The 23,791-nt window shown below is 42.7% G+C and overlaps 1 protein-coding gene across 1 annotated transcript in view; it reads right to left on the bottom strand.

The window, feature by feature from the left end:
* The window catches only part of Prmt3 (protein arginine methyltransferase 3), an 80,444-nt gene that overhangs the window by 16,423 nt on the left and 40,230 nt on the right, over positions 1–23,791 (bottom strand). Inside the window, exons 11-13 of the mRNA XM_027410503.2 lie at positions 20,967–21,045; positions 12,653–12,840; positions 10,631–10,717 (exon numbers count right to left, since the gene is read on the bottom strand). Of these exons, the coding sequence (XP_027266304.1) occupies positions 10,631–10,717; positions 12,653–12,840; positions 20,967–21,045 (354 nt within the window). The remainder of the gene's footprint in view (positions 1–10,630; positions 10,718–12,652; positions 12,841–20,966; positions 21,046–23,791) is intronic.

Below are 23,791 nucleotides of genomic sequence, written 5' to 3'. Positions count from 1 at the left end.
GATTATGTCCTATGCGCTGAATTTTTAAACTGCCAGTAGAAATAATTTTAGGCTTATAATGATAATCTTCTAGAAAGAGTTCTGAATTTATTTCTTAAATGCCCCCAGGGAACTAGCAACACAGTATTATTATAAGGCACTACTGGGGATCCAGACTCCCTGAGTCACGCAGGGGCTGTGAGGCTGCCTGCAGTTGTGGCAGTTCTCTGGTCTCTGCTCTACCCTATTCTTGATGTCAGTCTTTCAGGATTCCCATTGCAAATTCTTAAGAAGACAAGCACCCTTTCTAATTGCCAGGAGGGGAGGCTCCCAAAGGGACGGCATGAAGCTGTTCAGTTGCTTCCTGAGTGGCAGTGCCTGCCTAGCAGAAACAGCCATGAGTCTGTTTAACTTCTCTGGGTCTTCCTTCTTTCTCTGTACCCATCACCCTTGTTTTCTCCCTCCTCCCTTTCTGTGACAAGGTCCCACATAACCTAGGCTAGCCTCAGATTCACTATATAATTGAGGATGACTTCTGATTCTTCTGTCTCTGCCTCCCAAGTGCTGGATGACAGCCTGGTTCATGCAGTCCTAGGGATGGACCACTGGCCTCCTCGTATGCTAGGTAGACACTCTACAAACTGAGCCACATCCCCAGACCCCTTTTCAGATTTTCTTGTGAGTCTTGGATAGATGATATATTTCATGTGCCAAGAACAATAGAACATGTGTGCATGTGTTATGCCAAATAGCACCCAGAGTAGTGCCTAGGAAGGGGTTTTAGTGGTGTCACCTACACTTTATTGAAATGAAAGTTCTGAGAAAACGAGCCCAAAATGGGTCTAAAGCTGAATGTCTGCCAGAACCACAGTGTCACTGAAACTTCTCTGTGAGAAGGGAGAAAGATGGACTGATTCACTTCTGTAAACACTGTAAACCACACTGTGACTTATCTAGTTTATGCAACAGCAATTTAGCTTTCAATTCTTGACTCATCTTTCCATGAAGACTGAGGCTCCTGTCAATGCTCACATACACATGAGATGTCTGGAAACATCAGATATGTTAGCATCCTCAGATTTGAGAACCAATATTCACAATGATTTCTGTCAAAAAGATCTAAATTCTCATAGGTCATCACTCCAGGGGTAAGCACCTCTTTCAAAGAGGAAAACACCTGGTCAACTCACTTATCACAACCTAACAATGTCCACAAGTGGCCTGTGTGGCAGGGCAGGGGAGTGGCCTTTTGACTGCCTTAAGAAAGAGTACAATATTGCTCTTTAAATAAATACTTCAAATACTCCACCCTTACACTGTGCTTGAGCCTGTATGACTGTTCTGACACTGCTGAGTCCCAGCATGACACTGCCCCACCTAGACAACACGTTCCATCTAGAGTCAACGTAGCCCAGCGCAGCTCACGAATCTCTGGTTCCACACAGGTTGTTTTGGAACAAATGATGTTACAGTGCCTCTCTAGTACAATCTGTCTGGAGGCTCTGGAGCCAGGGGTCACCAGTTCTCCAGCCTGCCAATCTGAGGCTCCACCCACAGCCTGACTTTCAGAACTACCCTGATTCTGTAGAAGAGTCACTCAGATGCAGAGCTACTTGTTTTGTAGACCTCTGCATTCTCTTTGGCAATGTGTAGGCCGTTCTCAACATTTTAATCAAAGAACACACATCTTTGAGTTAACACAATATAGGAAACATACCTAACCTTTTAAAAGTTAAGATATGTTCATGATAGTGTTTCAAGGAGAAAATGTAAAAGCAGAGATGAACAGAGTGGCAAGAAAAGTGGAGCTGCAGATGAATGAGGGGCTTGGATAGTGCCCTGTGTGCTCAGTAGCTCCTGGAGTGTTGGGATCCCAGATCACCATCACTCTCCTGGCTCCTTCTGAAGATCACGTGCAGTTTAGCAAGATGCTCTAATGGAGAAGCATGTGAGGAGATAAAAGATGGGAAAATGGCCACTGGCCAGGCTTGCTTGGGACAGCAGAATCATCTAAACTGGGGTGGTTCCTGTTCCTGGGGACTCAGCCTACTTGAATTCTCAGCTGGTCAAACTATTGCATTGTATTTGTATATGATGCTGCCTGAATAGACTTGCCAATAAGATGCTTTCAGAATTCCAAAACCTTAGGAAGCAGCATAGGTTAAAAACACTTGTTAGCCAGAGGTGCTTGCATGCCTTTAAGCCCATCACTTTGGAGGCAGAAGCAGGCAGATCCCTCTGAGTTTGAAGCCAGCCTTGTCTACAAAGTGAGTTCCGGGACATCCAGGGCTACACAGAAAAACCCTACCTTGAAAAAAAAATGAACAACAAACAAAACACAAGACAACACAATAAAACAAAACCACACCCGATAACAGCAATTTTTATGGCCTTTGCCAAACAGTGTCAATATCATTTTAGAAACATTTTCAAACTATCATTCCATAAAATGTTATTGGGACCAGAAGAGGTGCAAGCCCTATTTGGCAGGCCACACAACAGCACTTACACAGGTCAAAGGGCATATATCAGCATCTGAGCATTGGATCCCTTCCTCTCAGTCTGTTCTCTCTTTAGAGGTTGTCTCAGTGTTGCCGTCTAAAGTGGAACGCAATTAATGTGGATTGCAATGGAGTCAGAACTAGTTTGAAAAACAGATGGTTTATTAGGAAGTACTCATGCAATGGAGCCAGTCCTGTACAGCCAGGCGGGAGAGGGAACAGAGAGCCGTATGCATGCGTCCCTCATATTTAAAGCCTTGCTACACCACTCTGACCATGCCCAAGTGTGTGTGGTCAGCATCTCCTGTGCCAGCCCTCAAGTGTGCGTGGTCAGCATTTTCCCCTACAGCGGTCCTTCAAGTTTCACCCAAGAAACCTGTCTCTGCAACTTCATGCCTTCTGATTCTGGGGCTTTATGCCACCCTTCTCTCATCCCCTTTACTGATTTCATTCTCTTGGTTTCATCTCTATGTAGTTCCTGCATGTGTTCCCTTTCCCACCATCTCCTTTCTGACTGCCCATGTCAATCATGGTCATTTCTTGCCTATGCTACTGGGCTAGCCTGCCCACCAGCTGTCTGCATCCACTCTGCTCCATATTCTAGCAAAGATCTTTTCTAAGTGCCACTCTGACCATATCACTTGGCTGACAGAGCATCTTAATCACTTCTCATTGTGTTAGGAGGAAAGCACAAGGCTCGTCTCTTCTATAAACACTATGGTTTATATGTACTAGCCAAGCTAGACTTCTTTTCTAAAAATTAACACATTACCTATACATACTAATGGGGTTGATCAGAAGCCTGATCCTTGTCTCTGCAGCATGCACTGATCAAATGACCTACTCCCTGAGTGGTAACTACCCTCTCATTCCCCTCCCACCAAATCCCCTGGTGTTAAAAATCATGTTGATTTAGCCTGAAACTTATATAATGAAACTTTCTCCTTGGTGTTCCCTTTGATTGAGGTGAACTTCATTCTCATCAGACTCATGAATATTGTGGCCACACATACTTTCTTCATTGCTATGTTCTCATCACATCTATTTACCCTGTTAAATATCTGTTAAATGTTAAATATCACATTTAAGATATTAACACATTAATATCTGTTAAATGCTTGGATTCTCTGCAGCTTGGGGCAATAAGAAGGCTGAAATAAATATTCTTACACATGCATATGAATGCACTTTTGCTGTGACCTATGCAACTTCTGTGGCTGAAGAGGTTGCTGAGTTTATAGAAAAAGACCTCCTGGGGTGGTGAGATAGCTCAGTGGGCAAAGGTACTTTTGGTCATGCCTGATGACCTGAGTCCAATCCCCAGAAACCTCATGGAAGGAGTGAGGCAACTTTTACAGTTGTTCTCAGATCTCCTGTAAAACTAGAGATAAATATAGTAAAATCAAATGAAAACCCAAATAGCTTGCTTTCTCTCCTGCCTTTGTTTTACCATCCAATGTCTCTCAGAATGCTGCCAGGCACAGCTCGGTGAGACACTGAGAACGCACTCTGCTATAAACTTACAAACGCAAATACTATATAGAGCCTTCTAGCATCCAGTACCCAGTATCAACAGTATCTTCTACACACACTCTTCTCTCTATGAACTCAACTGTTTTGAAGCAAGTGCCTCACAGCATGCCTCTTTAAACAGGACTTGTTAATGACAGTGCTACCAAATTCTCAGTCATTCTTTGGGGCTACCTAATATCCAAGGTGTAAACTGAGTTATCTGACTCTTCCAGTAATGGCTATGAACACAGAACTACTTGTACAGCTTACTACATGCCCTGATGCCTCCAGTTCTTAATATAAGTCAGTCAGTACCTGGTGATGCTTGGGACACAAAGGAGCAAAGACAAGGAACAGGCTCAAGTCTGGATGGCATGGTCATCCTGACAAGGAGACTGAACACCAGCTGCAGAAAAGTCAGTGAGAACCACTCTCCCCACAACATAAGCCTTCCTGAAAGCAGCCTATTACAACATCCACCAGCTGTCTTACTGAAATCTATGACGAAAGTTCAAGACAAATCTGACTATTTCTAAGCAGCACAGATGTGTTTTAATAATTAGTTTGTTTAGCTGATTAGTTTTGCAAGGTCAAAATTAGGTCAGCCTACACCAAAGAGTGTCAAGTGCTGATTTACTACCCGGGAATGAGTTTGGAATTAGCTGGTTACCATAGTCAGATTTGTCAAAAAGCCCTAAAAGAAGATTTGAAGAACAGTTGCAAAGAAACAAGCTCCTTCCTCGAGCCATTAGAAAAATGTAAAGCTTGATTAAAAAAATAAAGCAAAATAATGTACAATGGGTAAGGAATCATTGAGGTTTGACTGTAAACATTCTGAAGTTTATTCTCATAGCAGTGTTATTTGCCTTAAAAAACTGAATAGTGGAGGGGAGGCAAGAGGATCTCTGTGTGTTAGAGGCCAGCCTGGTCTACAAAGTGAGCTCCAGGACAGCCAGGGATGTTAAACAGAGAAACCCTGTCTTGAAAAACAAAAGAAAACAACAACAAAAAGACTGAATAGCTTGAAGGCCTGTCTTGACTCCGCACAAGGTCAAACTTGTGTTCTCAAAAATTGCTTCCAGCCACTTGTCAGGTACATCATGAAGAGAGGCAGAACTAAACTGAGAGCAACATGATTTTTAGCTCCCGCTTCATGCTCTTTCATCTACTTTTACGTTTTCAAAACCCTAGGTAGGAAGGCCCAGATTTCCTAGCAGACACTTTCCCATTAGGCCTCAGAAGACTGCCTAGCCACAGACAGAGGAGTCCAGTGCAGCAGTTCCTCTAGGCAGCTTCCCCACCTGCTGGGCCCAAGACGGTGAGCCCCTCAGCACTGCTATGAGGAGAAGGAAGGAACAAATATTTATGGTGGGAAGCAGTGGTTGACACTGGTAATGATAACCTTGAACTTTAACTCTGGATCTTGGAATAAGACACCAACTGCATAAGAAACAAGAATGCTTTAGTTTGGCCATTTAATGAACCCAAAGCATGTTTTAAAAGGGGCAACCTAAATGAATTTATGTGGCATATCAAATATGACTCAAATAAACTAATGGAAAAACTAGGAAGGAGTCTTGAATGCCAAACTATTTCCAAAGAGGGATGTTTCTAACAGACCAGCAGTGGCTTTTGGAGCTAAGGACAAATGCTGGGAACAGAGTAAGACATCACAGTCTGGGCCCATGTCTCTTGGGAAATCTAGAAAAGCCCAAAGGCAGAGCCTGTGATCACTATAAACAAGTTCTTACTGTCACTGTCAGGTGAAGGGTGTGGTTCCTAGCAGTACTCAGACCCCAGGCCTAAACCATGTACTACCACAATTCACTGTCACCAACAAGAGGCTTTCCCCATTCAGGTCTCCATGTCCCACAAGTTCTTCCAAGATAGGAATCTGTTTTAGGTGCCTGGGAGGAGACTATTTATGAGTAACGGGCTTATTAACTAACTCAGTGAGAACCTTCTCAGGACAGAAGGCTACTGGGTATAGTCACACACTCCTATAGTCCTGCTACTTGAGAAGGTGACACAGGACAACTGTAAGCTCAAGGGTACCTTGGGCTGTTAGTGAGAAACAGGCAACTCAAGTAGTGTTCAGTGTTCAGGGAACAATTTGAAACCCTCTGCTCAGCTGCCTACCAATTCTTCAACAGTCCAATAAGGGTGAGAACTTCTCTCTCAATCTGACCTCACTCTAGTGGAACATCCTGCCATGGCAGTGTCCTCTTCCTGCCACAAACTGTGAACCTGCCCTTATTTTGCTGAGCTCCCCAGGAAGCTAGATAGATGACAGCCTGATCCCATTCTCAAGACACTGGAGAGCACTTAGTCCTCTCCCCACCTGCCTCCAGAATGACCTTCTACAGGAATACTACCCACTTCAGTCTGAATTATTCTACTATACAATGACTACCATAATTATTTCACTTACAAATTGCTTTTATTTATGTCTATGTGTCTGTGTGTGGCTATGTACAGATGTATGGGTGCCCAAAGACGGTGCTGAATCTCTGGAGCTGGAGTTAGGTATCTGTGAGCTGCCATGTGAGTGCTGGGAGCAGTAAGAACAGTAAGTAATCTTAGTCACTGAGCCACTTATCTAATCAGTTAATAATTATATGTAGTATGAAAATAAATTGGAAAACTCATAATTAGAAGATAAGCAAGAGAAACATAGTCAGGGTTGGCTCAGGGTAAATATAGACCTTAAAAATGTGTTAAAGACAATCTTAGCAACAGAGGAGAAGCTACCTTAAATGCCCTCCCCTGATAATGAGATTGATGACTGACTTATATGTTACCCGATAGCCCTCATCCAGCAGCTGGTGGAAGTAGAAGCAGACACCCACAACTAATCACTGCACTGAACTGAAATCCAGTTGCAGAGAAGGACGAGTGAAGAAGAAAGGGGTCCAGACCAGGCTGGTGAAACCCACAGAAACAGCTGACCATCAGGGAGCTCTTAGTCCCCAGGCTGATAGCTGGGATATCACATGGGACTGATCCAGACCCCAGGAACATGGGTTTCTGGGAGGAAACCTCGGAAATCTACAGGACCTCCTGTAGTACAGTTCAGTACTTATCCCTAGCATAGGTGTGGACTTTGGGAGCCCATTCCACATAGAGGAATACTCCCTGAGCCAAGACACACGGGGGTGGGCCTAGGCCCTATCCCAAAAGGATACGACAGACTCTGATGATACCCTATGGAAGGCCTCATCATCCAGGGGGAACAGAAAGGATATGTGATAGGTAGGGTTTTAGTTGGGGGGGGAGGATGTGGTAGGGGAGAACAGGAGGGAGGAGGGAACTGGGATTGACATGTAAAACAATCTTGTTTCTAATTCAAATAAAAAATCTGCAGAAAAAAAAATGTGTTAAAGAAAGGAAAGTGTGGTTAAAGAAAGGGAAAAAGACCCTTCTTTAAAAAAGGGGGTTTTTTGTTTTTTTTACCAGGTGGTGGCAGCACAGACACGAGTTCAAGGCCAGTCTGGTCTACAGAGTGAGTTACAGAACAGCCAAGGCTACACAGAGAAAGCCTATCTTGAAAAACCAAAAAAAAGAAAAAGAAAATAAAAAGAAAGAAAAAATTTTGTTTGTTTGTTCATTTTTTGGGACAGAACTCATACCATAGGCTCGGTTGGTCTCGGTGCTGCTGTAATACTCCTGCCTCATACTGAGAGCATGCCCAATGGAGATGATTTTCCATTCTGGTGAGGGGTTTACAGAAGCTGCTCTGTAAAGGTGCTTGGCTCAATAAGAAACACTACCATTACATGAACAAAATGAAAGACAAACTAGAAATCCAGACTGGGCTAGGGAGATGCCCAGCAGGAAGGAGCACTTGCTGTACAAGTGTAAGACCTGGGCTGAAGTTCTAGCATCAGGAAGAAACTTGTGCCTTCTGCAGTAGAACTGGAGAGCAGAGCAGTGGATTTCTCTTGGCTCCAACCTAGCTCAAGTTGAGTTTCTCAAGGCAACAGGGAGGCAGGTGATTGAGGAAGACACCCATTGTCCTTCTCTGGCATGCACACACCCACCCATTGTGAGTATTTAGGCATTTTACTGGCCTGCCTTTGGAGTTTTGACAACATACACCCTCAGTTGCTGCCACTAAGAGTACCACGTGTGCCTCTTCAATATGTTCCCTTTTAAAAGGGCCCTGCCCATCTCCTATCCCTCTTTCTCTTTCTTTCTCTCCCTCTCCCCCCACCACTTCCTCTTTCCAGCTACTCCTGTCCCCGGAGGCCAGTATCCCCTCTCCCCTTTCCCCCTTTTATGATCCTTTTCCCTTAATAAAAAACCCTTCTGCTTGAACTCTGTTGCATGGTGTCTTTCACTCTTGAGCCGCTTTTTTAAAAATTATAAAACCCATCACACATAAAGAGTAAAAAACAAACAAAAACAGAGTTCACAAGATGGAGCTATTTGTTTTAGTTTTATAGTCAACAAAGTCTAGGAAATTAAAATTGCTTTGAAATGTCCATGTTATGTGTATATGTGTGGGCAAGCAAAGTGGGTTGTACAGTTGTGCAAAGAAAAGGTGTTTATTCATAGAAGGTTCTAACCACCTTGAGAGGCTCTACAGAAGCCGATCAGCCCGTAGTACACATGCTGTGGAAATTAAATCCAAAGGGTGTTCTTGTTATTTTGAAAAATCCAATTTTCTCTAGTTTTTTAATTAGGCCACAAACTAGAATCTCATCAGGAGAAAAACAATTGTGCATATATTTAAACATGCTTAACTCCTTAGAAATTGTTCATCTTGTCACTATGTACTCTAGTTTCAGAATAAGAAAGGCATTTAGCTTTTCTGAAGTTTATTCTTTCCAGTGCAAATCCACAGACTTTGTTCCCTCTACTTAAAAACAACAAACTCTTGCTCTCACAGCCCTTCACCGTCACCTGCTCTGCCTTTCACTGGCACTACCCATCATCACCAGGCCTTCCCATCAGTGGCACTGTTCTTCACCTGTTCTGCCCATCAGTGACACTGCCCTTCACTAGCCTTGTCCAAAACAGAAGGGGAACAGTTCTAATCAGACACCTATCCTCTGAGATAGGTCTGGACTGGATTAATCTTCATAAACATAGAGGCTATCTATTCAGAAGCAGCCTCAGAGGCCATGTTTGCATAACAGTTCCGGACCAAAGAGAAGTGAAGCAGACCCAAAGGGGTGAAAGACTTCAGATGACAAAGCTTATTAGGAGCATTAGGTGGAAGTATCCTGTTCATGTCAGGCTCCTGGTCAAGTAAGCATGGAAAGGAAGGGTTTGCTAAAAATGGAGATGCTTAACCAAGCATCTCGGTCCTCTCCAAGAGACAAGGTTTAAAAACTTAAAGAACTGCTTTTCTTTTTTCCTTAAAGGATTTATTATTATGTGTGTGCAGGTCAGGGGACAACTTGTGGAATTAATTCGCACATTCTCACCTTTCACTTTTATGTAAGTCCTGAGGATTGAACCCTTTACCAGCTGAGCCATCTCTCTAGTCCAGAATTTACTTTGTATTTGTTGCATAGGAGAAATGCCTGGTCTACTTCCTCAGCTAAATTTAGCGTGGTCTCTTGTTTGGACTGCACGTGAATTCAAACATATCTATCCTCATCTCCTTCAACAGCTGCTAGACTACTGGTTCACCATGTATGGGACAGAACACATGTCACGCTTGTTTTAGATGCATGTGTAGTCTGGCTGATTGCACACCTGTACTGTCTTATTTGTTCTTTTAGTGACTAGTACAATCCCACTAACAAGGCTTTTTAGGGGTCAAGGAAAAGGTAGAGCATTTGGTACATAAGTAAAACATGACAGCAGTTTCTATTCCTCATCAGTATAATACGACATCCTAGACCAAGTCAACCCAAATGACTGAAAACTGAGTGACAGAATGAAACCCAATTCACAAGTGCACTCTTCCTGTCATCACAGGAAGATACATTTTATTTTAAAATTATGTGAAAGAAAACTCTCAGAAGTGTTAACATTCAGTACTACATAGGAATATCTGCTTCTCAGTTGAAACTTACCACAATTCCCTGACAGCTTGTGCTTAACATGGCTTGGATACTCCACACAAACAAGCATGTTATCCATGCAGATAGAATTAGGCTACGTAGTGAGACTCTGTCTCTATAGACACAGAGACCTACAAATGTGGATTTCATACCATTTTAAAGGCCACATCTTTTCTCCTGTGCTAGATTGAGTCCTTAAACATGCCTAAATTAAATGTGGAGACCTACCAGGAGGCATAGGATAAGAACTTATGTTTTTGAAGATAAAATTGAATGTTCTCCATTGAGTATGATAGATAATAACCTAAAAAGGAAAGAAAAACAAAAAACCAAGATTGCCCACTACTGTCTATTAACTAAATTAACTATAGGAGACAGGGTCTTACAGCTGTGGCTGTCCTTCATCTCCTGAGGGCTAAGATTACACCACACCCAGCTGCAGGGACTTTTCTGAAGTCTACTCATCTATTAAGCAGATCTGTCCAGCGATAGCAAAGGCAAAGAGAGACTGTCAATGGCAATAGCCGTTCTCATTTATCACAAGCCTGGTAATTAATTCATTACTCTGCCAATCAACTGCACAGCTAATGAGATCTATGGAAGTAGGAAGGGGTGGCTTACCGTGCACATGGCTGTCTTTGTAGTTCTCAGGGTAAAATCGGAAGAAAACTCCAAGTCTGAGACAGATGTAGTGTGGCAATCTATATGCTTCCCAACACAAAGGAGAAAGAAAAAGATCAGTAAACAGGAATAACAAAGCCTGGCTAATACACAACAGCTGCAAACCAATTATTTCCTAACTTCTAATCACAAACCATTCTGAGGATTCTTTCCAAACTAAAGGAATATTAATAGTTAATGTTTCTTTAAATCAAGTTGGTATCTTCTACTTTGACTTCCTGTAAGTAATATCTATGAAGTCACATGCTGATCTGTCTGCTACTTTTGCTGACACACTAAAGACTTCAAATTTAAAACCTAGTGTTCTTTTTGCCACTGAAATCATATTGCATACCACCACTGCACACCACCTGGATCTGCTATGCTTCAGGTTATGACATTAATCTTCTTAGAGGAAATAGCAAGTTGAAAACACATGCTGATGAAGAGAAACCTTGTCAGGAAAATTCACCTCTCAGTGTATTTAAATAAGCTTGTTAGATAAAAGGAAAAGCCACAATTATTCAACCAAACCGCAGAACTATGGATTCATCTTAGAAAGAAACAGCCCATTCCTTTCTTTGTCTTCTGCCCTGGCTCAAGCTCTCCAAGGCACTTTTTAGGAAGGGTTGACAAGTGATAGGATTTATAGCCAAAGCGTGGATCATCACCCTCTTTTAGATAGTTGAAGAAAATTTTTAAAGAAAGTTACAGTATGGGAGGGCTTTTAGGTGTAGGAAGAATGGGGAAAAACAAACGATGTTGAACAGGCAAGTCTGACATCACAGAGCATCTACTAAACACCTTGGAGTTTCAGTCCTAAACCAGCTACTTCAACTATTCACAGTAGTTTGAAGGGTCAAGCAAAAGAGCACCAGGAGAGAACTCAGCACTCCCTTTCCCTACTCTCATCCTGTTCTGCAATAGGTCCAAGGTGGCTGTAACTGTTCCCCTCTGTTCTGACTCAAACAGCTCCACACACCTCTTCCTACCAGGGTACCAGGGCAGCAGAGCATGGAGTGGACATCAGTGTACCAGGCACCCAGCAGCACCATAGTTAATCAAGCTTGCTTGCTGAGAAGTTGCCTTTGTTCAGAGAATAGTTATATATTACAAAAGTCATTGACTAGAAGAAGATACTACCCTAAACCCACAGCTGAAATATTCACACATTCCATTATCTACTTAGACAACCAATGTGCTAAGAAACTCAAGGTGACTCCTCACTGCCAAGCTATTGTAACCCATTTAAAATCAACTGTCACAATAAATCCATAGGTTAACCTGGACTAAAGTAAAACACAAGTGGACATATCGCCCTACAGTTTCAGCTAAGTTCATGGTAATTAATCTAACAAGGCTGGAAGAAATCTGAGTAAGAAGTTAAACTGTGGAGCATAAGATAGGACTAATAAACTGTGGGAGCCAGCGTGATGCCAGGTAGTGGTGAGGCAGATGCCAGCACTGCAGATGCTGGCCTCCACCTTCAGGAGGCCAAACTATGTATAAGTGATTCAACCAGCTCCAGGACTTGGATTTGAAGGCTGATAAATGGAATAACGAGAAGTGATTCTAAGCAATGATGGCCCAGAAGCAAGTCTGACCCTTTTTTGGACAAAACTAAAATCAGAAGAGGCCCACATGGAAAATCAGTAAGAAGACATCCTGTTTTATGGCCCCATATCCTTGGACTCAGGCAACTGTGGACTGAAAGAATTGCCTTTTCACCTGTACTGAGCATGTGCAGACATCTACTTTCTCAAATGCCTTAAACAATATGGCCTACTACTTAAACAGCACCCACTTTGCAGTAAATTTAAGTGAAGTAAGCGATAATTTAAAGTGTATGTCAGGATGCATGCAGGCCACATGCAGACACTTCTTCATTTTGCACAGGGGTTTTCTGCACATACGTGGATTGTGGAATGTGCAGGGGGTCCTAGCATCAAGTCCCACAGACACAGAGGGAATGACCACACCTACCTTGATACTACAAGGGTCAGAAATAAGAGTCTTGTGATCTACAACTTCCACAACAGCTTCTGGAATAACTGCTCTCTTCATGCAGGACATGTTGAAGCCATAGACGTCATCCCAGAAGTCAATTCTATCAGTGTACTTGCTCATGTCACTCACAGCCACCAGGCTGATGGTACAAATGTCAGGGTAGACTGGAATAAAGAAAATGCCCATTTATGTAGCATCTTCTCTTCACTTAGAGGATGGTCTTAAATGGCTAAATATAAATATCAAACCTATCTATGTGGACTACTAGCAAGAAGAAATCAATGAAGACAATGAGAGAAGGAGATAAGTTCCCTAAGTGTCTATAATCATGATGGTAAAATTAGCATCCCAATATAGGCTCCTATTAAAATTACTAAAACAACCTTGAAATAAACACATTAATAGTAAAACTTAAAATATGACAACTTAAAATTGTTATTTCATATGTTCCTCTAAAGTACACATAAAGAGACAAACCATCTGGAAGTATGTAGCACCATGGAGTAGGGGAGGGGGGTCACACTGGAGTTTTATGGGCAGGGAGAAGACTGGCTCATACTACACTGTCTTATTTAATATAAAATGATTGCTAAATATGTGCCAGTCTAAATAAAAGACTATGGATACAAATTTCTACCCTTAAGAAATTTGTATTTACCAATTTTTTTGAAAAAAGGATCTCATGTAGCCTAGGCTGTCTTCAAAAGAGAAAGCACGAGGCATTGTGGATCACCTAGGTAGATGAGGCTGCAGGGGGGAAGTAGGCTACCATGTAAGAATGTAAGAATGGAAACCAGTTCAAAAGTGGGGAGAGAAAGGGTGCTCTAGCAGAGTGATAGTGTGCATCAGTCACCATTAAGGGGTGGCACTTGTATTTCTAACTAGACAAGCAGAGAGACCCAAAGCTCTCCATAAACCACTGCTGCAAACTGGACTTTATTTTAAGAATGATAACTCCATGAAACTTTTACCTAGGGTAGCACTGTGATAGGATTTCAGTTTTAGAACAACCACTGGAAGTGCTATGTAAAGAACCAATGGGAGGAAAACAGGCAAGTTCAGAATATGTAATGATTCAAGTGGTGAAAACCAGACTGCTGGCAACAGCATGAAGAGGAAATGGATCTGAAGGACAGTTAGGAGATGGAACTCAGAGATGGCCAGCAGAGATGAGCAGGGATCAGGAACAGTGCTTGGATTTAGCAGCTGAGAAGGCTATAAAAGGGCATCAATACGGGTACATCCATGAGGAATGTGTTCACTGGCACCGATGAAAATGCCAATGAGGAGATGAAACATAAGATGTGGAATCATCTGGGTCTAAGGTACAAACCTGAAGACTATGGGCATGCAAATAGAAATGTACACAGCAGAAGCCTACCAGACGCAGCACCAGATGTGTCACTAGCACCAGAATTAATGGCACAGGAGAAGCAGCAAAAGAGGCTGAGAGGGGACCAGAGAAGGAAGAGAATCAAGAGGGCACTGGAGGGATGCTGGGAAACGATTTAGAAGAGCTAAAGGAAATGCTGTGGGATAGTGAAGTTTATTATGACAAAACAACACACAGCTGGTTTCTTCCAACTAACACGACAATTAACTTCTCCTTTGAATAGCTCAAGCATCAACTTTTAGAAAATCCATGAATTAAAAAAAAAAAAAAGCATCAGTTACATCCATACCAGATGACAATAGAATAAAATAACCACAGAAACAGCCCACGGTCACCAGCCAACCTTCAGACTGAGAGTTGGCCCTCCATCTCACCCTTAGAAACTGGACTGCTCAAAGCTCTAAGCTACCTTTAAAATAGAGGCCAGGGTAAGAGCTGCATGAAAGCAGGACACAGGCCCTAAGGCTGCCTCACAGCTCAGCTTCTGCATGCATCCCCAAGAGTCATGTACAGGGTTGAGCGCTCAGGGCCATGCTCTCCTCCTCCATTAGCATGCCAAGCTCTCTGGCTGGCTCCATTCTGAGGAATATAAATTTGTTACTAGGATGCTGACTAACAACTGGCCCACTTGAGGCAGCACTGGGTATTTCAGTAACTTCTCATACCCTTCTGGATATTTGTGTCACAGTTGCAGCTTTCTCTATTATGGCCTGAGGAATGCCATGAGGCCCAGTTTTGTAAAGTCACCACTTTAGGTTTTGGAAGGTTTTGGTTGAAATTACCACTTTGTGTGGTTATTGTGAAAGCAGAATGGCTGTGTTCAATAAAGCCTTGTCCACAAGACAGGCAGTGGGTCAGACCCTGAGACCCTGCCAGAGAAAAGAGGGAAGACAGTGATGGTGAGATTTAGCAGGGTGGTTGACAATTACTGTTAGGAGTGCCACTGCTCCTGCAGTTCATGGGAACTAAACATACTGCAGCATTTTACATGGCCTGGACAGTCACATGACTTAATACAGTTCAAGGGCAGTTCAGAGCATGATTAAAAATCCTCACTGAGTTTGTTTTTAACACCGTCATCTGGTTTAGCAAGCTACAGCTCATGCTTCAATCCAGTCTGCTGCCTGGGTTTGCACACTCACTGAAACACCACTGTACTAGCATGCTAACCCATCAGCTCCAGCTGCACTGTGCTACAGCGCCAGAGAGAGAGAGAGAGAGAGAGAGAGAGAGAGAGAGAGAGAGAGAGAGAGAGAGAGAGAGAGAGAGAGAGAGAGAGGGCAGGAGTACGGCTTGTCACACTGACAAAACAACCTGGACTTTTACCAAAAACCGATGATCTGCCACCCCCTCAAGCTGTATGGTATGCTAGGGACACCATGGAGAACAAAGATGATCCCTTTGTAAGGAAAACTGACTGCAAGTCAGGTTTAGAGAAAAAAAAAAATCAAGACTTGTTTTTTCTTTTTCAAGTGCAGAGGCACAGTTTTCAAGTTAATTATATTTCAAAGGTATAGGAATCCTGGTTTTTGTTTTTCAACTCAGAAATGATTTTTTTCTTCTCTCAGAAACACATGAATATTCATAAAGATTTGTAATCAGTGCTAGAGGTCAATTGGGTTCAGCATCCACCTTGGCACAGCTGCCTAAATCTTGGGCCACCTGCCAGAACTCCACCAACCCTTTACCTTCTCAGTCTCAAACATTTGTCACTTGATTTTTTTTTTTTTTTTTTTTTGGTCAGATAAAAGCTATAATTGATTATGCCTGCTTGTAGGTGAAATCGGCCAAGTGCTGATTGGACAAAAGCAGCCAGTTACCAGACCATTTATAAATCCATGGCTTTGACATCTGTGTCCTTCTCGATTCACTGCTCAGAATTCATCTGTCACTGGAAGAGCTCATGAGGTGAGCAGACCAAGATGGGAACTCCTTCATCCCTAGGGAAGCCTTCACAAACTTCTGGGCCCTAAAGGCTGAGACTGAAGAGTACTGAGAATACAACTCTCACAAAACACCAGCACACAGGAGTCAAAGCCATGTAAACACTCACCAAATTATAGAGCAGGAGTAATTTGGAAATTAAATATTCATTTGGGAACTAGACCTATTCCTCCATATTACCTAATAAATAGTGATCAGCTCCATTAAAGTTTAAGTAGACTTAATATGTAGACAGAATATGTTTTGAAAAACTATGTACTGAAAGAAGGTCAACATTATCAGGATGTTTCTAGAAAGAAAAAAAAAAACACAATATAACAAATGTGGTAAAACATTGTAAAGATCAAATAGATAATTAAGTTCAGGAACAGCACTCTGAGCCCCAGGAACCAGTTTCCATGGCTTCTGTGTGATGTTTTCTATGCACAAATACACTCCATGTCTTACTGGATGAAGGTACCATGTTCAAACCCATTTCACCACTGTTTAAGGTGCAAGTCAATGTTGCTCTTGTTTCCAGCAAGAACACAGGACACTTAATACATAATGAAAAACCACTTTATACCAGGCACCTCGTCTAGACTTTGAGATGACTGTCTATAGCTGGGCTATAATCTGCACATTACAAAAAAGGAGACTGAAGATAAGGAGGCAAGGAACACCAAGAGAAGCAGTCTTTACTAGCTAAGAAGACAACCAGTGAACTGACATGCAAGTTTTGAGGTCTGCCCACAGACACCACGGACTTCCCACTGCATGCCAGCCCACTGTCTTGCTCTTCAAACGAGAGCTCCACCTCTCTAAAGCAAATGAGCACTTGTTAGAAGGGAAAGGAGAAAGAGCAAGTACATTTTAACTATTACTAAAACTAAGTGAGCAAAGCAGAAATGTATGAGTGACTGATCACAGGGTAGAAATAGAGTTGAAAGGCCAAAGTACAGCAGCTGGGAGAACAGGAGGCATCTAGGGTAACTTCTGGTATGTACAGGCCAGAGGCAGGGCAGGGAGGGCTGGCTGGATCCCTATGCTCTGCTGCTACCCAGGAGGCACATGGTAGAAGCTGGCTATCTTCAGCCTGCAGGAGGCCAGGCTGATAGGGGTGGAAGACTCTGGTAAAGGGGTAGAGGGAAAGTGTAAGGTGCATTTCCAGGGCACCTACACAGTGTAATGGGTCAGCCACGGGTCAGGTCAAGCAGCAGTTTCTGGCTATATCACTTCCCAGTTCTCTTTGTAGCATTCCTGCCCTTTAATAAGTCTCTTTTGACTGTTTGTGTTTCTCCCAACAAGTCCTCTCATCACACTGGCTATAAAGGGAAAGAGTACTGAAAATAAACTGCCTCTGGACTGTGTTCAAAGGCTTCTTCCATGAAGCCCAAGCATCTATATTTTAAGGAAAAGCCCCTCATGACTGTGTTGGTCCAGTGATCTGGAACAGGCTGCTAGCCATCCTACTTGGAAGTGGATAAAAGCTTGAAGGAGCCCAAAATGCATCTGGGTTCTTAGCAAGAGGAGAGCTGCTTTCACAGTCCAGGACAGTGCAATGACAAGGTGCAAAAACTGATCTTCCTGATAGAGGAAGATCAGTAGCTTCTCAACTTTCTTCTGCTAAAAATGATTTTAGGAACTCTTGCTGATTTTGAGCAACTTCCCAAAGTGGGTTACTTCTCCACGCTATTAGCAGATATAATCTCTTTCACCCCTGAGCATGTCAGGTTTGATTTCTCAGTGCTGGCTGGCTTCCACACTGCAGCTGACTTGCTTTGCCCTGCGGTAACTAGTAGACACTTTAAGAAGGATCTTTGAAAGCCGGTACATATCTCATTCTTCGAGCTCTAATTACTTATTTAGTCATTTGTATTTGAAAGGACATTCCATTTCTTGTTTTTATCAAAGGGTATGAAAAGGAAGCATAGGTAAAGAAGGGTAGTACTAAAATTCTTTGCAAATGACTGAATTTTTTACCCAGAAAATTCTTTTAGAAATAACCATCAGGCTCAGCAAAACCATAGGACATAATCTTAAAACAAAGCATTTGTATATTCTAAACCACAAGCAGGCAACTGAAAAATACAGAGCTTTGTACCTGCAAGGACAGCATTGTAAACACACAGGCTCACAGACCAAGGGGCTCAATGTAGAGGCTGTTTATTTTCTAACTGTCCTATTCATCAGATTCCATCTTAATTCTAAGTCCTTTTTACTTTTTAAAGCAATGGAGGTTAAAGGAGTGAGAGACCCTGTCTCAAAAAGCAAGGAGAGAGAAACTGAGGAAGATGCCCTACATCGAGTCTGGGAGGATCCACCAGTATGCAAGAAATTACACTTAGGGTAAGAGCTGGATGGATTCCCCACTTTAGTCCTTGTGACTTTGCTTTAGTATAGTCTGTCACATGGGAATCTACACACGCAGTCAACTTCATAAATCATTCAGAGCTTCCAAATTTCGGTTCTTAAGAACTCCTCCCTCAAGTCTAATGTGTTTGCATTCTATCTGATTCACTGGTAAATTACAATGATCAATTTACCGTGTGGATTAAGCTGTCTGAGGAAGGGTTGTCTGAAGGTTTTACTATGCTGCCCAGGCTGGTCTTGAGCCTAAGCATTCTTCATGACTCAGCCTACCAAGTGCTGGAACTACAAGTTTGTACCACTGAGCCCAACTGAAGGAACCTTACTTCATTTGATCCTTTTTTCCATTTAAGGCAAGGGCTTATGTTGCCCAGGCTAGCCTGTAACTCAGTGGACAATTGAGGGTGGCCTTGAACTCCTGCTTCCATCTCCCAAGTACTGGGATTACAGGTGTAAGCTACTATATTTGGCTTTGTTTTATTTTTAAATAAAATTACATTTTAAGTTGCTACTAAAATTAATTTCCTGCATTGTAAGAGGTGTTGGTTACATCTGTGGCTATAACCAGATTTTCCACTTTCTTTAACTTGTCCCCACACAGGAAGCAGAGACGTCTGATTTTTATTGCCCAGACTTCAGGATGCACTTTCTATACAGCAGGGCTCTTCTCCTGTCCCTGCCATCCCAGAGGCTTGCTACTTTGCTGGTTTCTTGCCATTCCTGTTTACTTTTCCACATACATTTCATAATCAGCTTAGAGACAAACCTGTTGGTGGGACAGCATTACAAACTTAGAAAAAAATCATCAGAAAATGGGAAAATACATATAGTTCTCATCTACAATTTTAACAACTGTTAGTAGTTTTAGATTTCATAAAATTTTACATTAAGGGTGAACTGGCATCTTCCGGCATTAATTCCATTAATTCTCTTTATCCAAGAACATAGTACTTTTTTACATTCATTTAAATCTTCTTCATGGGAGAGAGGAGGAGACAGATGAACTTACATTCACATCATGGACCCATTATGGTCACGTGGGCCCACAATACCGACACCCCATTCCACAATGCAATCATTCTTTCTAAAATTTTCACTTTACATAAAGTAAAACTTCACAATACATGAGCATCTGACGGCAATATTCGTTCATTTCATGCTGCTCATATTTTATTTCTTTTTTCTCCTAATTATATTAACAAATAGCATTCCACAGCACTGCCCAGGCAGCTAAATGCTGATTCTTCTGACTATACCCCCAGATGATCCTAATGTTAATCAGTTACATAAAAATATGGACTGAGCTAGAATCATTAACCTCCCTTTTATCCCTCCAGCTGCCATCGTCCCATGGCTGTGGGGGCCTAATGAATCTTACTGAGCACTCTATTTAAATGCATTAGCTGCTGTCAGTTCTTCAGTGAGATCAATGGACACCACTGGGGAGGTATGGTGCAGAAGGAGGTGGGGGTTCCCTAGAACCCCACAAGAGTCAGAAGTTTTAAATGCATTTTAATAGGGAAACAAGGTTTAGTGAAAATAACATGAATAGTGATTAGGTCAGGCAGATTTGAGTTTTAAAACCAGAAAAGTAAAAGAAATGCAGTCCTGGCCTCCTAATGGTGTCATCTTCCTGGACACCTTTTGATACTGTTACCCAAACCTCAAAGGGCTGTGGTGAAGATTACATATAATATAAGCAAGGGTGATGGTGACGACCACTAGAGAATCATCAAGTGATATTATTTCCTTCAGTCACTAAGAAGATCACAACAATCACAGACACCTAAACTTCTAGCCAGGTTAACAAGCAGAGATCAGAACTACTTTAAAGAGAATATATGATAAGTGCACCTTGAGAAAGAGGGAACACACAGAACACTACTAGAGTGCTCCACTGTCTGAAGGACCTGTCCTAGCTCTCCTGGTTTGGCCTAAGGACTTTCAACTGTACTGTAACTGCCTGTACAGCTACAGGGTACTATGGGCAGGAGGCCTGAGCAAGAATATCCCTGTTCTTAAGGACACCAGGCACCCAAGCACAATGCTGGGAAGTGCACATCTGAACACTACGTTCCCCCAGACATGGGAAAAAAAGACTTCCAAGTTAAAAGGGATCTGTTTCTAGTAGACTTACAGGTGGGAGGTGATTAAAACCTTTCTAGACACCTGAACTAAATCACAGAGTGGAGGAGCTTGTAAGCTGGTGAGGTAAGGGAAATTTGCTATTAAAGCCAATAGTCTCCAACCTAGTATGAAACATGTTATGGGCCTTTGGCTAAGATTACGAGTGGAAAACAGGAGCTAAATGACACAAGGATAAAAAAGAAAAGATGTTTCCGATACATTTTAATTTGAAAATTAAAAGCTTCCCACACCTAGTCCTTACCTTCTATTAAACAAACAAAAGAACCTTCTAGTAAAAGATGTCCTAACAAACCATGGCCTTGGAGTCCCCTATCTAAGTAACCAAGGCTCTTTCCGATGGGAACATCTTTCATCTCCACTGAAATTCTCCAAGCCATGTACAGTATGCCTGAAATTCAAAGGTTCAATAGGTTGCACCACATTGAAACCAGATTAAAACTCAAAGGTCGTACTTACCTGATCCTCCTTTTGTCAAGTATTTGCTCTTTGCATAAAGGACAGAATCCAACATCGACTCAAAAAGAAGAAAATAGCCCTGTACAGGGAGGAAGAGATGAGTATCAGGAATGGGCACTGACACAAGAGACCCAGTAGAGCAGCCAATGGCTGTGTCCACAAGTACCTTCTTCTCTGTCATGCAACTCTGCCAGTCACTGTATGTACAGTAAGTTCTATACAGTAGCACTGGAAGGCCAGGACTGAGTGTGTGAAGTGGACCCATCAGGTTTTACATACAGTACAAGAACAGAATCCGAACCTGCAATTCCACTTTTCAGTCTACTGTTTCTTGTCCAGTGAAAGGATAACTTCAGGCAGAAACTTTTTATCAGCCCTGCAGCTCTCTGGAATTTTTGCAAGATTAATTGGTAGTACTAGTCCTGATAAATTTTGTCTCTTGGGACCTGTCACACTGGGACACTCTTAGGGTAGAAACACTACTGGTGTCCACTGGGCAGAGCCATGAGATGTTACACATTCTGCCATGCACACGATAGCCCACCACCTGACCAATGGGACTGAAAACCTGGGCATAAAGTGCCATCTCCCAAAGTATTCAGTGTCTAAAGAGCTTTCTTTGATGTGCATACAGTTAGCACTAACTGGTAGCAAAGGGTCATTAAAAGAGGAAGAGGGAGGGGACGATCACTGTATCTATGTATTGCCAAATATTTTTTTTTAAATCAAGGAACAATAGGAATATTCACTCATCAATAAGGTTCACAGGGCACACCTGCACACTAGACGTTCTTGACAGAGCAGGGCCACTGCCCATACTCTGAGCAAGTGTCACACTTTTCCACTAGAATTCGCCTGCTACTTGCCATGCACCAGCATCTTCAAGAAAGTGATGGACAAAATTTAGTGTAACCAGATTTCAGGGAGTGGTGGTGAACCCTTCCCAGGGAAAGGGTAATGGAGTACACAGGAAAAGGAGACACTCTTTGGGTCTTAAACATGCCATATTCTATCAGCACACTACACAGTATACACTGTGCAGAAAGCCACACCCACTTCAGCTACTCTTTCCCCTCCAGGGCCACATCCTTGGCATCAGGGACAGTGTGAACTGCACTCTCCGATCAGCCCTCTAAGCTGTTTTCTCATCTGCTCCTTTGTTGTGCACACATTATTCCCTGGTGGGATAAACACGGTGTTATTAAATATATGAATTAACAGAACAAAAAAGGCAGCAAACCAAGAATCATCCTCATAAGCGAGTAACCCATCATAGAGTCTTCATCCAGTAGCTGGTAGAAGCAAAAGCAGAGACCTTCAGCTAAGCACTCATCGGAACTCCTGGAATCCAGTTGCAGAGAGGGAAGAGTGATGAACAAAGGGGTCAAGACCACGTTGGGGAAACCCTCAGAAACAGCTGAATTGAGCAAGTGGGAGCTCATGGACCCAGTCTGACAGCTGGGGAAACTGCATAAGACCAAACCAGGCCCCCTAATGTGGGCGTCAGTTGTGGGGCTTGGGCAGTCTATGGGGCCGCTGGCAGTGGAACTAGCATTTATCCCCAGTTCATAAATGGACTTTGGGAGCCCATTCCCTATGGAGGGATACTCTCTCAGCATAGATACACGGTAGAGGGGGAAAAGCTAGGTCCTGCCCCAAATGATGTGACAGACCTTGATGATCCCCCATGGGTGGCCTCACTCTCTGTGAGGAGTGGATAGGGTTGGAGAGATGGTGGGGGTTGGGGGAGAACAGGAGATTGGAGGGAGAGGGAACTGGGATTAGTATGTAAAATAAGAAAAAAAGAGAGGAAGGAAGGAAGGAAGGAAGGAAGGAAGGAAGGAAGGAAGGAAGGAAGGAAGGAAGGAAGGAAGGAAACAAGGAAAGAAGGAAAGAAGGAAGGAAATGTCCAGGCACCCATGCTGAGTTGCAGATGTGTTCAAACCATGGAAGCTAAGGCTCACGGAAAATTTCTGAATAAGTATGACAGTCAAATGCTAAACACTAAACACTACCACCTATTAATATGCCCTGTGTGTTCAAGGAACAGGGGATGTGAGGAATTCCACCAATGAATAATTACCAGTTCATACAGATCTACACACACAAATGCTTGTAAATGGGCATCTTTACATTAAGTAAAGTAAATCAAAACTGTGCCAAGGAATTAGTAAAAATGGGTTAGCCAAGGGATAGAAAGATCACCAGAAGTTGGGCATGGGTGGCAAATGCCTTTAATCCCAGCACTCAGGAGGGAGAGGCAGGTGGGTCTCTCAGTTCAAGGCCAGTCCGATCAAGTTCCAGGACAGCCAGGCCTACACAGAAAAACAATGTCTTGGAAAACAAAAATAATTTTAATTTAAAAAAAAAAAAAACAGAAAAGAGAAGAAGAAGAAAAAAAAAAAAACTTGAAGCACTGGAGCTTTGAGAGAGATGACTTAGCAGTTAAGTACACTGGCTGATCTTCTAGAGGACCAGCCTTGGTTCCCAGCACCCACATGGTGGCTCACAACCATCTGTAACTCCAGCTTCAGGGGGATCCAATGCCCTCTTCTGTCACCAGTCACTCATGTAGTACACAGACATATGGCTGGAAAGAATATCCCATGGTGAACAGTGCCTTGGGGAACATGAGAAGCTCCAGGAAAAAGGGCAGAGGGCCTTTTATCTCATGTGGATTTTGTTCCCTGGATTGTTCTTGGATGTGATCTCATGCATCTGTGACAAACACTGACATTCAATTTATAAGATTTGGTTATTGTTGAAGGTCAGATCAAAGCTATAGAACCCAATCAGGTCTGGTAGGTACACCTTGAATCTGGATA

Source organism: Cricetulus griseus, chromosome 3, assembly GCF_003668045.3.
Source record: "Cricetulus griseus strain 17A/GY chromosome 3, alternate assembly CriGri-PICRH-1.0, whole genome shotgun sequence".
NCBI classification, from domain to species: Eukaryota; Metazoa; Chordata; class Mammalia; order Rodentia; family Cricetidae; genus Cricetulus; species Cricetulus griseus.
Note: the sequence above shows the minus strand (reverse complement) of the source record. Positions and strands in the feature narration are given on the sequence as shown.